Raw genomic sequence first — 18,228 nt, forward strand, 5'->3', positions numbered from 1 at the left:
TATGTTTAAACATTTGAAATCAAGTGTACAAGACGATATGTATGAAACATATATCTGTTAGAAATACTTCTTTAAGGCCGTATCAGGATAAACCTAAAATAGGTTTTCCTCCTCACAGAACGTCACCGGGAATTCTCCTTTAAGACCATACAAGGGTGTACATATCTCTTTTTCAAATACCTATCGCACTTGCTCTTTTTTATTAGCATGCCTTTATGGGATGTCTTTTTTTACTTTATTTATCTTTACCATAATTATTTGTTTATACGTTTGTTTATCTCCTTAAAAGACACAGTTTATGTCCTACTTGAAATTCCCGGCCAGATGTTTGAAATATTTGCGAAGACATTGACGCGGTGATACGATGTAGTGTCAATCGTAACAATTCGGCCATCTCCGGCAAGCTTCGAGACAATTCTGTTTGATAGTGGCCGAGGTGTTCCGATTGCCCGTACCAGAGTACCCGGAAGATCCCGGAGCCCAATATTAAATATGAAAGGTCGTTAGGTAAAATATTCATCTTGGCTTGCTTGCTGACATTGCATTTTGCGAGCTTACATTAACTAGTTATTGCCGTGACCAACCATTGATTTGAAGTATTCTGTATTTCATTGATGTGGGCCCATTGGGCTATGACCTTTAAGTACTTGAAATAAAATATAAGCAACTGTGATACTATCTTACTTCCCAAGATGACCACAGACATTTCAAAAGTGTTTGATGTCATGTCATTACGTAGTGTCAAAACCATTGGGGCTGTTTTTGACATTAGAGGATGCGCAACCTTGCACGTGCGCCCATTTCCAAAAAAAAAACACCAAAGATGTTTATGGTGATGAAAGTTTACGGGTCCTTTCCCAAAAAAAATGCATACTGTTATACAATATTGAAATATTTTTCCAATGTTGATATACAAAAGTTTACATTTGACCATTTAAGGGTATCGAATACGCCCTTCTCCCCCCCTCCCCAACCCCCTACTGCTGCTACTGGACTGGTATTCAATATTCAACTGAAGTTAATATTATGGCCATACATTATTGACTTCATTTACTCCATTGTTCAGTTATTAATAACGAGTAATCCGATTAGCTACACCGTTCTAAGATCCAATTAAGACCAACATTGAATACCAGCACAGATATGCACGTTAACAACCTGAAGTTATTAATCTTATGGTCATACACTATTGACTTCATTCACTCAATGGTCAGTTATTAATAACAAGTAATCCGATTAGCTACATCTTTCTTAGATCCAATTAAGATCAACATTGAATACCAGCCCAGATAATTATGTTAACAAGCTGTAATATTTACCTTAACCATACAAAAATCATCAAAGACGTACGCTACCTATCCCGAGTACTTCATTTCCGTCTCTGATGGTCTGGATTGTGTTAAAAATGTCATGATATGTACCATCATGAAAATGCTTCACAAGTTTGAAATTCCTGTGGCCTAGGCGGTACCTACTTTAGCCTTCTGATTGTTTTCCTTTGCGCGTGAAGATATAAATCTTTCACTGAATCTTTTTATTGCTGTACTTGTGTTTAAAGCACTTTCTTCCTTGTTTAAACATAAGTAATTTGATAAGCGTGATCCTCGCCGTTTTAAATATTCTTATTTATCACGAAACATTAGATATCTGTGACTGAAGAGTACATTTAGAAAATTCAAGGTTACAGTGATTGGGTCTTATCTAATAATTATGAAAGCCAATACGAAGCTGTTTGTTATGTGCACGTAAAGTAGGTCTAGGTATTCACGTAAGCAACCATTAAAGAAACTCTCTCACATATTCTCAACTTTTGAGAAAAATGTGTTTCTGGCCTGAGTGCAAGTACAGTCGAACCCCGTTGGCTCGAAATCGATTGGCTCGAATTCATTGATGCCTCGAACTATATGTAAAGGACCGATTTCTATATACTGAAGGTAAGCATTCTCGCTTGGCTCGAATTTTCGAAGACTCGAGGTATTTTCGACGGTTCCTGGGAGTTCGAGCCAACGGGGTTCGACTGTATTGCAAAAAATACATTTGCATTTAACAGTAGAAGTAAAGCTAAGCTACTGAAATATTGCACAATGCATATACAGGGTGAGTAATCACGTGACTTTAAGGGGTTTTCACATTGGTCACCACGGGTCACAACCAATGTAAACAAAGAAGTAAGTGACGTTAACTTTTAAATAAACTTTTTTGGCAGAAAAGATACGAAAACATTTCTTAGTCTATAAAAGACTATGTTTTTTCTGCTAACCTATGTTTTTTCTGCTAATACATGTGTGAACTTTTCTAGATATGCTTTTATTTCATTTCAGTATTGCATCGTTTTACCTTTATTCCGCAAATTGAAATTTTGGCCAAGAATTGCATCATTGAAATACAAGCATATCTATAATATTTCAGAATCTTTAAGACACGTAATGCACATCTATGAAAGAGTCCGTTTAAAATAATGCAAGAAAAAACCTGTCTTCCGCCTTCCAAACTGTACAGATGCCATAGGCGACTTTTGAAATCAAAACAGATGTAACGAATTAAACATAAAGTACCCCTGGCAGCCGTACTCTCAGTAATGAGTTGCTGAACAAAGATATGAGGAAAACTCTGAGATAATCTATGGATTTTCAGAGTTGATAAAAATTCTCATATAGATAAAAGTCGTATTAAAGATGGTCTGTAATGACTAATGAAGATAGGCCGACAAACGGCTGTGTATCAGAATTTCTAATGCATTCACGTACGTCTCGTAATAGGCCAGGAATTTACCATTCAGTAAACATTTTGAATCATTTTCTTCAAAGAGCATTTCCGTCTTTTTTTTTTTTTTTATGGTTTCGGTGTGTGAAATTTTCCAATTAAAACCAGAACCGTTTTTAAACGTGAAGAGCTAAAAAAACGCCAATTCCATCATGTATGGTTTTTAAAATTAGCCCAAATGACGTTTTTCATTAATATAATCGAAAGGATGAACTATATATGGGTAAGAAAATCGTATTAAGCGTGTTATTGGAATAGCCAATTACAAAAAAACCGAACTTGAAAAAGGAATTCTTTATTTATTTGTGAACCTGAAATAGGCTTACTCATTCATGCAATCCTTTTATGGTAATCGACGCATTTTAAATTCTCCATCTCATACAAACATTCAAATACGGGTTAAACCCAGTTCTGAGCGTTAAGCGGCTTTCTTAAATGTTAAAAACATTTAACCATTTTGAAAACAAAGTAGAACCCACTATCCAGTCGTCTCGAATTCGCATCAGCGACGGCGTAAAATGCAATTGACATTTCCCAAGTTCTTTCACAAAACGATGATTTAATCCACAATAATAAGGTGTAGGAGTAAGATCTGAAGAAAAAGATAATCGAATCCACACAGGGTTCCAAAAATAGTAAGACCCGTTCCATATGTGGATCTAACGCGTTATTCATAGTTCCCTTGGTATGCGTGCGTGCCAATTATACGGGCTTGATGGCACTGAATGTCACATCGATGTAAGTATTATGCATAATTGAGTTGTCGTTATGGGACTTTGGGCTCTGTTTAGCTAACATAACAATCGTTAAGGTGCAAATAGCCAGCTGAATTGCAGACGCCACGCCGGTTTCTTAGAATTTAAAAAGGCCACAGTTACCCCGAGAAAAGTTTTATGCTAGTATTCATATAAATGAATAGCTAAATATCTACTTCTAAATCGTTTAATTCCGTGATTGTTCGTGAATGTATCGTAAGAAGGCTCAACTTAACATTAGTAAACTCGGTACACATAACAATCACAAATTTCCGTTTAAGGACATTATATAATTATGCAGTTGTCATTACCAGCCAAGGCAACATTGTCTCATTTATTGAATAAATGACGTAGGTTAGAATACATCAATACCATATTAAGTCATGGTTGTTGGAAATCCATATCTTCATTATAAGAATTGTTCCAATTTGTCATAAATTGTTGGTCTATTATACATTATCGATTAAACAAGAGTCATCTTTCACTTTCAGATTACAAATTCCTAATGTACTTCAAGTACGTAAGCTATATCATAAAACAACTATTTCTATTTCAATCCTATAAATCAGTCATACTTTCATGTAATTTTAAAATTCTTGAATGAAATTGCGTTTACCATTTTTTTCTCACAAATCATTTCTCTTCAGAAATATTTTTGACTCATCCTTTCGCTTATCAGCACTAATGATCTTAAGGCAGGATGTTTTGCAACGAGCTTTACCTCTGATGTAACATCTGTTTTCCCGACTTGAAATAATAATCTCAGACGCACAAAGCAAAATAACTCGGCTTTTTCTAACATAAAACAGATCTCAAATAAGCTAAATATAACATCGTAGTAAAGTAGTAGAATACTTGACCTCAGTGCGAAATTATCTTCGTGTCAAATGATTCTGATTGGCTACCATCGCTCCACCTATCAAGAAACCGACCAATCAACATTGAGAAGGTTGTTTTTAACCCCGTGACGTAAAATGTTCACGCCATATTTGGAAGAAACCTTGAATTAACTCAAGTTCGTTGTAACATAAACATTGTTACGCGGTATTTACAATCGCTGGAATACCACGCGATTGACGAACCGTGTTAGCCCTATTACGGGATAAAGGTATATATTAACCTGCTATGAACAGATCTTCGTCATTATTCAATATACTGCATACAGCAAACAAAGTGTCTCTGACTCTGCTTCTGTACATATTTCAGACGAGTGATATATTTCTTAGTGCGGACGGTCAAATATTGAAATAATATTACTAAAAATATTATAACTGGAAATATATTCACAATAATTATTTTTTACATTATAATTCAAAACTTTATAATCGCTGGTCATAGAGTTAAATACCAGTTGAAAAAGGCCAGCAACTATTTTAAGTGTGGGAATAACTAATTTTGTGCACTTAAACCTGGACTTATATTATCTGAATAAAAAGTAAGACATTGATGTTTTACATTTCAAAGACAGCACAAAATGTATGTTGAATACTGCTACAGTTTTCTATGCGGATGTACTGTTCTAGCGGTAAGTTCGTTATTCTTTTTATCATATTTTTCTATAAAATTAGCATTTGGTATGCTGTCCAAAATCGAATATAAAAAATAATGAGGATGAGAGAGGTTTATTTGGTATTGATGCCTGTATCTTTAGAAGAAGTCGTGGGCTCGATCCCCACTCAAGGGAACTTTTTCATGGCCTATCGAAATTCGAAAAAAAATTATACCATGGAAATGGAACCAATTCATGATTCTTTTAGCTTTTTTCACAATCGAGCTTAAAGATATTAGTATTATTAACTAAATGACAAAAAGGGTCTCTTTGTAAACGAAAGCAGTCTGATAAGCCATTTAAACAATTTATGGACATGTTTACGATATAATTATGTATTAATTTTGTATTTACTTGTGATTATATCAGTATTGTTTTAATGGTATTTACATTCATATCTTCTCAGAATGAAAGTGATATCAAGCCCATGTTAATGGACAAACAAATACTATTGTTAGATATAGTTTGCGAATAACGACGATAACGTGTACGTGTCTGTGTAGATATACGTATACGTAACAATAGAGTAAAAAAGTCGTTTGCGAAATTCAATTTCAACATTGTACGTGTCCGCTAGCTAATAATCGCCTGTGTTTTCCTTGTGCAAACTTAAGTGACGTGCTAAACGTGTGCTAAAAACACACATCTTGACGACGTAGTGCACAACAAGTAAAAGGCACGTGCACGTACTCGTACAATAACGCAACTGTTTTTCGCAACTTCCCGTCTGTAAAATAATGACAAAACGATTCACTTTAATATCAGAGAACAATTTATCATTAAACACTTATTGTGTTTGACATCCGTTATCATTTTATCAAAGTACAAATAATGCGAAACTGATACGCGGATAAAACTCTAAACTTAACAAATACTACAGGTGGTATTTAGTAGGACTCAAATGTGACGTATGAAATATTTGCGTTTAATGCTGCTTTTCAATCGAAATATTTTGTAAATATTTTGTCAACTTTAATTCGGCACTGTGGCACACTTAGCGAGATATCTTATTTGCATTAAACCGATAAATTATAACCCCTCTCATACTCTGACACTTTGGTACAGTACAGCAAATATTTTGAATAGCTAAAACATTTTAACACAGTTGGTATACAATTCGGTAGTGAAATCTCTTAAGGGACTTAAGAAACTACCTATTTGTCAAGTTTAATTTACGACATGCCTGTAAAATACCTTAAAGCACTTCCCCGTTTTAAGTTACGAAAAATAACATCGCGTCTCTGAAATTCGACGGCTATCAGACAACTCGTTGATTGCGTCGACGTTTACGTTTGAAATACTCGATAAGACATAAATTATTTTGTTTCTTAAACAGTATTGTCTTGGAGATATGAACAAAATTAGATTATAAAAAAGCGCTTTAAAAATCATTAGAAAACGTCAGAACGATGCTACCATTTTGTCTTTATCCACTGGAAAAAGGTTCGATTTTGTCTCTCAGGCCAGAAAGTCGTTGCTTCTCCGCTTTCTATATTGATGGGTTTAAAGATAGCTATAACAGACACCCCACCACTGGTTAAGATGTGTTTAAGCAGCAATAATTTTCCTATACAATGAAATGGCAATACATTGTATACTTTCATAAAATGGTAATAAGTTACCTACTTCCATGAAACGATTATTATAATTAATAGTTCAATGAACTGGTAAGCATTGTACATTTCAAATGAATTGGCAATATATTGTTAACTTCAATAAAATGGTAGTGTATTGTTAACTTTAATAAAAAGGCAAATTCGATATTATTTTATATTCTGCCTTTTAATATAGTAATAGTAATGCACCAGTCCGTTGTAACCACGGCCCCCAGGTCCCGGGGAACAGCGGGGACTTTGTCTTTCGGGCCGGCCAAGCCCGGGTCAAATCACCGCCCTGCGGGGAAGAACTGCTGGTAAAATCCCTGCCAAATGCCCCCGCACCCCATGGACCCTAAGTAAGGCCCAATCCCCGCTATTTTTGGTGCGAAGACAAAACCACCGCATTCACCCGGCACTGCGAGGCCATGTGGAAGGTAAAACACCCATTTCCCCGGCTATCCCCGGTATACCCCGGACCTGGGTGTGTGTGGATACAATTGACTGGTGCATAAATACATACGAATATACGCAAATAGAATTCCCCCTTTTCTGCTTAAAGTAACGCTGACAGCAATACGTAAGACTAATTGAATCAAACTGGAACCATCAATACAATGTATCGATAGACGATAGCCAAAAGATGATATCTGCTTCTTAATTTAATATCTCTTACACCATTTTTTTGCGTTCACCCCCTCGGTATGTCACTTTTTTGAATAGCCCATTATTAAGGCGAGGACATCTTTTGTAATCCAAAAATTTAATATGAGTCTACAGATTTTGAGACCTAGGTTGGCATCGAAGAAGAACCGTCTTTAATAGTCTTTGATACATAAGGTCACAAACGCGAGACAGATAAAACTCTGATATCTAGTCTTCTCTTGTCAAACAATCGCTGACAAGCAATCAACATGCCTATTATTTCCGTGTGTTAACTTGTATCGCTTTATCAAGATATTTCAGTTATTCAGACGAGTTTTAAATGCAAAAGTGAGCATAACATACCCCCTACCGAAGTGCATTGTATGTTATCAATGCTGAAATGGTATCATCGTGCTTACGTTTTTTGTGGAGTGCGGACCTCTTTGACATTTAAAAATACCACTGGCATTGCAGCATACCCCAGTAGCGTGCTTTTCGTGTGGCAAGGTCGCTTGAGATGTATCAAAGTGGCTTGTTTTTGAAATCACAACCGCTCTCGTATTCAAAATGTGTTGAATAACACCATTTCAGGACAATAGCGAAGGCATAAACGTCACTTCATGTTTATCTTGAAATACGTACTTTTTCATTCAAGGTTACATTTCTAATTTATAAGTGTGTATGCGCACTAAATCATATGAAACATTTACATTTCTCAAAGGAATGTAGCCATTAATTGTCTTAGTGACTGCAGACGTTGACCGTAAAATCCCGCGTTCACAATCATTTTGAGCTCCCATACGCTCTGACGAGGGCGTTTCCCCATGCCTTCTATTTGCGTACCGAGTACCAATTAATTTTCTATCCGAACCCAAATTCTATTTCACTATACTACCAAATAATGCCAAATATTGAGATTTCTGCGTACCGCGCCCTACCAATTTGAGGACCCGATAACTCCTCTAAATTTCCCTGCATACTGCATACCAAATCGGTGTAGGGTTGGGCGGAGGGGGGGGGGGGTACACTCCTCTCACGTTTTGAGTCTATGTTTCGAACTCATAACAGAACACTGCACTCTTTAATTTAACTGATAACTTGCTACGAAAGAGGGTTGATAGCGAAACTTGACAAAACCCGGTGAATATGGCAAAAACACATTCTTTCGTAGCCAGGAATATCAGTGACAATATTTACAGCACATTTCGTAAGAGTGCAATTTTTAACCGTAAATCAAATTGCAACTGCATCTGGTGACTGCATTCACGTTTTTTGTACCTAGCGTTACCGTAAGCGGTACAAACGTATACACCAGATGATACGTTGTACGGCTAAAGCGTGGACATGGCCGTTAACGTAAGCGTCAACGTCAATAAATCAACGTTCACGGCGCCGTTAACAAAGGTGACGTTCTGTTAAGGCTTACAGATAGCTTTCGGGGTAATTATAGTTAGCCTGCATTCGTATAAATAATTATGTTTTCACATGCGAATGTAAACAAATATCACTCTAAAAGGTAGTAGTTTCATAACAGAAGAAAATTATTAAAGAGGCTCGCTCACAGATTTTATGCTGGCAACGATTTATTTTTAAACTTGAGAAATATAACTTGCTATTATGAATAATAAAAAATCTGCAACTTAAGGGTACTCATTTAAAGACGCACTCTTACTCCCAAATAAGAATTATCAAAATTAATAATATTGTTTTAATATTCCAAAAAGTATGAATAAATGTCAAACACAATGGTTTTTATGAAGGATACCGAGTTTTATTTGAAAGATATGAGCATAAAAGGTTTTTCTACGTTATGAGACTATAGTAGACCACAGTAAATCTTTTAGCATTCACCAATCATTTAATAATTTTGCGATTTCTGCTATTTAATTCATGGTTACAATCTTGTTATCAGTAGTTAATATTATTCATAAATACATTACTTAGTAAGTAGTTAAAGGTTTATCAGTCAAAGTTTATGTTTGTTATACATGTGTATGTATTGATTTTGAATAAGAGTGTTACTTTAAACATTATTTTGTAATCCAAGCGTGCAATAAATCATTGTTCTGTAGCGTTACTAAAGCTTTTACACTTGTTAAATATGCATTAACAATATATCAATATTTTCATCTTTCGGTGATGTTTTCTCATTGAATCAAACGACTATTTTCACATTATTTATTAGAAATACAATTTATTGTCGTTCTGTTTCGTTTTATTATATTGTATTTACGGAATGCTAAAATTGTTTGCTATTTCATTTTTTTGTGTCTGTTACCATATAAGGTAATCGAACATTTAATATGATGTGACTAAAGTATAGCAATATATCATATTTAATGATACGACTTCTCTATTAAAGGGACTCGCTCAATGTTTTATAGAGTAATACATTTAAAACAAATTCTTGCTGATACGCCAATGATAAGACATCATCAAAAATATACTGGAGCTTTGTTGTTAACAATTCTCTATACAGTATGACCGAGAAAACGTTATTTTGCCAAAAGCTATAGTAATGCTATTTAAAATTGAATGACTTTTAGGGGCGTAGATATCTCTCTATTCATGTGGAATTTTAATTGTGCTAAGGGGGTCCAGGGACATGCCCCCCCCCACCGTCGGAAATTTTGAAACCCATGGTGAATTCTGGGTGTTCTGAGGTGCTTTATTTAGTACTGGAAACAATTTTAGGATCATGTAGTCAAGTACGCATACTGCAACGATGGCTGATTTTATTTTGTCAGAATCAAGTGGATTTAGCCACGTACTCGCGTATAGGCAGCTATACGCCTCAGTTTTAAAGCTTGGATTAACAAAATTCTGTCCAAATGAGTTTCTGCAAGTTGTTTGGTGTTTGTTCATAAAAGAAAGTGAAAAACTCATCTCGAACAAATAAAAAAAACATACATAAAATCGATGACCGAGTCACTTTAAATCACAAAAATGGGCGACCTACGCAAGGTCATTTTATCAAGCACGAATAGTAAAACCTAATCGTACCATCAGTATGAAGATGTCAATAAAACTTAGTCTTAAAAGAAAACGTAAACATTCTTTTTGACAAAACTGCCGAGTCATGTTCGCTTGTTATCATTATTTTGCCAACTCGCTCGCATCATTTTAACAAATTGGTTTATTATTGGCCACCCATCGTATTTCCAAATCAAATGAAAATATTTCACCATCGCGTTTGTCATAAAATGATTAAGTAAACTGAAGCAGAAAAAAAACAACGTCGATTAACATATTCAGCACTTGACTATATATAAATTAAGTAAGTTAATCTTATAATAATTGGGCCCATACACGAGATGATTTGAAAATTACAATAGGTCTAGGCGTATTGCATAAATAATTTGGAATAATTCTATATAGTTAGGCGTATTGCATCAGATTATTTGGAATAATTGAAAAAAACGTTAGGCGTATCCCATAAGATTATTTGAAGTATTAATCCCACTTAACGAGAGGGTTGAGAAACACGACGGGCACTTGTAGGTATGTGACACGTACACTTGTCATCATCGTTGTCGTCGTCGTCATCATCATCAGCAGCAGCAACAGCAGCAACAGCACCACCACCACCATCATCATCATCATCATCATCGTCATCGTCGTCGTCACCACCACCACCACCACCACCACCATCATCATCATCATCATCATCATCATCAATATCATCATCATCATCATCATCATCATCATCATCATCATCATCATCATAAATATCATCATTTTCATCATAATGATGGTCGTCGTCGTCGTCATCGTCACCACTACAACCACCACCACCACCACCACCACCACCATCATCATCATCATCATCATCATCATCATCATCATCATCATCATCATCATCATCACTGTATGTTGTTGGGCTTTTTTTACAACTGAGTGCCACCGAATATTTGGCATACCAATCGTGTGTACGGGCTGCACGACTTGTACTTGATAAGTTCCATTTCGATAGCGTACTTTCCATAATCGCCTTTTGAATTCCGATCAATTGGGAATTTCAATGATAAACATCACGGGGTGAAATTTCTTTAAGGTACCTTGTGAAGTATTTTGGGGGCTTTCAAATACCTATCTCAGTTGAAAAACAGCTGTGAGCTTGAGGTGGTTATGTAACGAACGCCAGATCGGAATATTTTGGGCATTCCGGCTGTGATTTATGTTTTCAATACATCAGGATTATGAATATAAATTATGGAAACATTTCAACAGGTTTGCTTATTTTGGCTCATAAAAAAAGGTTATTGGGTATAACGCATTCATTGATATATTTTCAACTTATTTATTCGATTAATCGGCCAATGTTTCCAATTCCCCATAATTTTGTTTTAATAAGCTAACAACGTTGTACACAGTATTCTTGTTGACTTTCAAATCTTAATTGCTCTGAGAGTTTCATGCACACAGTTGTGATCTGCAGTATAAATACTGAAATAACTGATTCTGCTGTGCTAATAACACTTCATTTTTGAAAACATTATTATAGTTGACCTTTAAACCACTTATGCATTCCTTTCAATATAACGATAAAAAATTTAAGAAAACAATTTAAGTTAGGAAATGATTTAAGATTCTTTAAGAAAACGGCCTCTGAACTATATATTTATATACATATTTAAGTGAGATAGTCTTTAGTCGAACCCCGTTGGCTCGAACTCCAAGGGACAGGCAAGAATACCTCGAGCCTCGAAAATTCGAGCCAAGCGGGAATGCTTATCTTCAGTATGAAGAAATCGGTCCTTTACATCTAGTTCGAGCCAACGAGGAGCTCGAGCCAAGCAAGTTCGAGCCAACGGAAATATGTTTTGATCAATAAAACAGAAAAACACAGCTATCATTTTTTTAAAGAAGGAACACCCACACGTTGGGTAAACAAAACTTCCCCGGCATGAGTTCATAAAATGATATTGTTAAATACCTTATTAGGCCTACATTTTGCGACATAATTGAGTCAAAAAATATCACTTAACACTTAAGTTAATAGGAACAATATATCACGGTTTTGTTCCAGAAATAAAATATTTTGTCGTCGTCATTCGTCCACTTAACGCAAGATGTATCGATTAACAAGACACAAACAACTTAAGTATTTGCTAAACCAGAGATGATTAGCGCCTATCAAAACCTATCGAAACACACAATCGGTGATTCATGAGAAGACCACGACAGCAAGTGTGGTCTTGGAAAAAATATATTGTCTAAAAACAGCATTATTGTGGTGATCATGATTCAACTAAGAAAAAAAATCAGAAAAACCACGATGTTTAATTGACTCGTAGTGTATACAAATAAAAAGGAGGAAGTCGAATCAATTTCGATTAAAAAATATATGCATTTTTAAAAGAAATTTTTTTTTTTATTTTCTTAAACCTTGATATGCATGGACCTTACGGTAATTGAAGGTTTCATTTGACACCTCTTTTGTTGCGAGGAATGGCGCCGCTAGGTCCTGAAAGTCAAAAATGGCATATTGAAGCCGACAGTCAAGTTTTTTTACGACTTTCAGGACCTCAATACTTAATTTACAACAAATACAAGTAGTGTTTTGCAACCTCTCACATACAAGAAGTGCTTTGCAACCGGCATATACAAGTAGTGTTTTAAAACCTCTCACATACAAGAAGTGCTTTGCAACCGGCATATACAAGTAGTGTTTTAAAACCTCTCACATACAAGAAGTGCTTTGCAACCGGCATATACAAGTGGTGTTTTGCAACCTCTCACATACAAGAAGTGCTTTGTAACCAGCATATACAAGTGGTGTTTTGCAACCTCTCACATACAAGAAGTGCTTTGCAACCAGCATATACAAGTAGTGTTTTGCAACCTCTCACATACAAGAAGTGCTTTGCAACCGGCATATACAAGTGGTGTTTTGCAACCTCTCACATACAAGAAGTGCTTTGCAACCAGCATATACAAGTAGTGTTTTGCAACCTCTCACATACAAGAAGTGCTTTGCAACCAACATATACAAGTAGTGTTTTGCAACCTCTCACATACAAGAAGTGCTTTGCAACCAGCATATACAAGTAGTGTTTTGCAACCTCTCACATACAAGAAGTGCTTTGCAACCAGCATATACAAGTAGTGTTTTGCAACCTCTCACATACAAGAAGTGCTTTGCAACCAGCATATACAAGTAGTGTTTTGCAACCTCTCACATACAAGAAGTGCTTTGCAACCAGCATATACAAGTGGTGTTTTGCAACCTCTCACATACAAGAAGTGCTTTGCAACCAGCATATACAAGTGGTGTTTTGCAACCTCTCACATACAAGAAGTGCTTTGCAACCAGCATATACAAGTAGTGTTTTGCAACCTCTCACATACAAGAAGTGCTTTGCAACCAGCATATACAAGTAGTGTTTTAAAACCTCTCACATACAACTTTATTTTATAAAATTTCACATACAAGTAGTTTACAACACGTACACGAAGTTTGTTACAACCTCTCACATGCTAGATATACTATGCAACCAACCATATACAAGTAGTGTTTTACGACCAACCATATACAAGTAGTGTTTTACGACCAACCATATACAATTAGTGTTTTACAACCAGCCATATACAAGTAGTATTTTACGACCAACCATATACAAGTAGTGTTTATCGACCAACTGTAAACAATTAGTGTTTTACGACCAACCATATACAAGTAGTGTTTAACGACCAACCGTATACAATTAGTGTTTTACAACCAGCCATATACAAGTAGTATTTTACGACCAACCATATACAAGTAGTGTTTGAGAACCAGCCATATATAAGTAGTGTTTTACGACCAACCATAAACAATTAGTGTTTTATGTCCAACCATATACAAGTAGTGTTTTACGACCAACCATATACAAGTAGTGTTTTACGACCAACCATATACAAGTAGTGTTTTGCAACCAACCATATACAAAAAGTGCCAGTTTTTCAACCCACCATATACAAGTAGTGTTTTACGACCAACCATAAACAATTAGTGTTTTACGTCCAACCATATACAAGTAGTGTTTTACGACCAACCATATACAAGTAGTGTTTTACGACCAACCATATACAAGTAGTGTTTGACAACCAATTTAATAGTATTCACTTAAATATAATCGTTTATTCAACCAAAAAGCCAATGTTATTTCATAATGAAATAATGACAGCTACGAGCGACCGAGCTAGAATTCTGCCATGCTGCAAATTAACATCTTGAGTTATTACATGCACTGTAAATGGTTAGAATAGTTTCACATGACACATTAACACACGCTGTCAGTTTTAATCCCCATCAACAAAATTGCTAGATTTATTAACCAGAATAGATGAAATTATTGCAGTTTTAATTAAAACTAAAGTGTGGTTAAACTAAATACGGTGTTGCTGTCTAAACTTTAGGGACAGGCTCTTATGATTACGTCTTTTTTGTCTTAAGTGTTTTGTTTGAGAATATGTCATCTTGTTGAAATATGTCTATTAAAAGACATAGCTTATGTTAAGAATTTGTCACATACCTGAGACAAGAGTGGTTGCAAAACATTACTTGTACGTATGCGTGTACGTGTGGGCTACTTTTTGTTCACTACGTCATCCAGGTATGTGTACGTGTCAGCTACTTTTTGTTCACTACGTCATCCAGGTATGTGTACGTGTGGGCTACTTTTTTGTGCACTACGTCACCCAGTCATGTGAGCATTGTACACGTTTAGAATGACATGTATGGAAACACAAGAAAAGCGATTTATGAGAATATCTGCAAACCTTCAAGTTCACGTTGTTTCAAGTGGAATTTTGCGAAATACTTTTTGAACTTCAACTTTGACGTTTGCATAGCTACATGTCCACGTGTCACTTCAATAATTTATCTTTAAGTGTTTTAGTGGTCTACATCATATTGTGTAAACCAACTTAGTGGGCCAGCCACTGATTTTATCTACCGATTCACCTGATTACAATCAATTATGGCTGACTTTTAATTTACTGAAATACATATTTTACAAAGCTTGAGAATTTTATAGAATTTTTATTCGACAAAATAAAATTTTGACCACTAATAACAATAAAAACTCATCACGGTTCTACCTAGAATGCTGAACGTTTGGTTAATATTTTAAACACTTGCTAGTGGCCATGAGCCCATCTGTATATTGTAGGTAAGTACGTGTTAATTTGACTTGTCAGGTGAACCAGACTCAACTCTTTTATCAGCAGTCCGGTATCTCTGAACTAATGAACTACTATTTACATGAAATAGTTTTCATTTTTGAAATGTGTCAAATGCCACATTTTATTGTTTAAATATTTACCTTGATTTCCATGAATGAACTCAGATGTTTGTAAATAATGGCTCTCAGATTACTTTAATATAGATGCAGCTCGCTTAATCGTACAATTGACATAGTTAACAGACACCACGATAAGTTGTTATGGTATGTAATAAAGTTGCCAAATAGCGATATATCGTTTCATTAACCATTATGATATACTTATAGTATTATAAAACGGTACTTACATTTTGGTATGCAAGCATAAAATAGTTATACTGTCATTATTTAGTTAAGCGTTATAAAATTTTATATTCAGAGATAAATGATTATTGTTGTCATTTTAACTATGTTCTTTACATAATATTATTAAAGGTCAAATAAGAGAACGCTAAGCCAGGGGTGGTATTTAATATGCAGCTTAAGTTAATCTTATGGTCAAACACCATTGACTTCATTTACTGTTTTGGTCAGTTATAAATAACAAGCAATCCGATTAGTTATATCGTTGTTATAAGACCAATATTGAATACCAAATGAGGTTAATATGTTAATAAGATAATTTCACTTTACTCAGATCTTTTCTAAAAAAAAAAATATTAAGAAATTAACGCCACTTACTTGTTTGTTTACATCGGTTGCGACCCGTGTTGACCAAAGTGAAAACCCCTTTGAAGTCACGTGTTTCCCCACGTGATGCTTCTCTGTGAGCATTGGAAAAATAAAACGTATAGCGTCGTTTTTCAGCGATTTTTTTTCTTTGATAAAAGACACCTTTTGATTTACAGGAGAACCCAATGTGACGTCACAAAACAGATTGTAAGACTGTAATAGCGTGTATACTCATACAATTTAATATATCTCAATCTCTTTCAGTGTGCCTTAGCGAGTCACGTGTTCAGTAATTCCATCTTGGAAACAGCGGAAGATTTGAACCGGAAACAGACGTTGAAGTGTAACAATCCCTGCCCTTTCGGCTTTAAGTCGGATGTAGAAGGGGAGCTCATGTGTGAATGTTTCGACCCATGCTCAGTAAGTGTTTGCTTAAACTCATATGTTATTTTTTTTCTTATACTACTATTATTGTTAGTTTGTAATTAGAGTATTTTAATAGTTGTCATTGTTCTGTTAGTAAGTTGTTATCAAGTCACAGTATTACAATTCATCATCGAATGTCAGTTAGTCATTTTCTATAGTGTTAGTAAGTCGTTGTCGTATGTAAGCGATCCATATTGTCGCATCTAAGTAAGCCATTGTCGTATGTAAGTGAACCATACTGTCGCATCTTAGTATGCCATTGTCGTATATGAGTGAACAATATTGTTGCATCTTAGTATGCCATTGTCGAATGTGAGTGAACAATTTTGTCGCATCTAAGAAAACCATTGTCGTATGGCAGTAAATCATATTGTCGTATCTAAGAAAACCATTATCGTAGATAAGTCTATCACTTATTGGTTAACAATCTTCATTTCATCAAACATGACCAGCCGTGAGGTGTCGTTTGTCAATTATCTTGTCTCTGAAGCTCTCCTAACGAACCTTTTCATATCATATAGTATTAGGAATCACCATAGGAGTAGTGGGTGGTTGGTGAAAGAATATCATTTTAGGTCAATGTTAGTTTAGACTAATGAACCTTAAAACAGAAATACTGTAAATGACACAAATGGGTTTCTTTTTAACTTTTAACACTTTAAAAGCAGCTAAGTATAGATTATCTCGTGTTAGGTATTATCAAAAAGACATTGCTCAAATGCCTTCGTCAATAACATATGTTTTATTAATTGTCGCAATTGACAATTAAGCCATTGTGTTGGAATTTCTAAACATAGCTTTTGACTTCTAACTTTTATGGATACAGTTCCATTAGATGATTAAAGAACGGAAGTAATCACCCACCCACAACATCCATCCATCCTTGTTAGCTGATTACCTTAAATAAGGCTTTCCTTTGTACGCTCCATTTATAGAGTTTTATATGACTTCTGTCGTTAGTAAAATCTCATATCATCATCAGAATCGAACTAGTACTTTGACAACAAACAAAATTAATGACCACTGAACTGGTTCGAAATGACACCACCTATATATAAGGATCATACAGACGCTAATTGGACTGTATGTGTTCTCTATATTAAAGTGCAATCATTTACATACTAGAACATAACACAGAAACACAATTGTGGTACACCGCTATTCCGAACACCGTTTATCCGAAATTATCGCTATTTCGAAATTATAATTCGGTCCCGATTTTATTTCTCCCTTGTTTAACTAAATTTTTAATCTATAATAACAGATTGTCAGTTATTAAGCGATAATTCAACAAACATGTATACGAAAGATCACTCAAATCGAATGTAATGTATTGGTAACATGTAACCGACCTTGTAATATTCACGACTTTATATTTCACGTCACCTATAATTCGCGACAGCTGTCATTTTCTTAATGTTATTAAAAGCTCCGATTTCTCGAAACTTTTTAAGGTTAAAAGGCTTAAGTAGCTTATTTCAACTTACATAATTACTTACATAAGCTCGATTTTGAATGATGAAAAATGGGTTTTTGTGATTATCAATAATTCAAATCCCATTTAAGTCAGCCTCTAAAAAACTCTGAGGAATGAAATATAATGCAAATTATAGATG

General features: G+C 35.1%; 1 protein-coding gene across 1 annotated transcript in view; it reads left to right on the forward strand.

The window, feature by feature from the left end:
- The first annotated feature begins 4,654 nt into the window (after window positions 1-4,654).
- Window positions 4,655-18,228, forward strand: part of LOC128209977 (BPTI/Kunitz domain-containing protein 4-like) — a 37,625-nt gene continuing 24,051 nt past the window's right edge. Inside the window, exons 1-2 of the mRNA XM_052914260.1 lie at window positions 4,655-5,043; window positions 16,451-16,606. Coding sequence (XP_052770220.1) covers window positions 4,993-5,043; window positions 16,451-16,606 — 207 coding nt within the window. The 5' untranslated portion in view covers window positions 4,655-4,992. The remainder of the gene's footprint in view (window positions 5,044-16,450; window positions 16,607-18,228) is intronic.

The sequence above is a fragment of the Mya arenaria genome, chromosome 11, assembly GCF_026914265.1.
Source record: "Mya arenaria isolate MELC-2E11 chromosome 11, ASM2691426v1".
NCBI lineage: Eukaryota > Metazoa > Mollusca > Bivalvia > Myida > Myidae > Mya > Mya arenaria.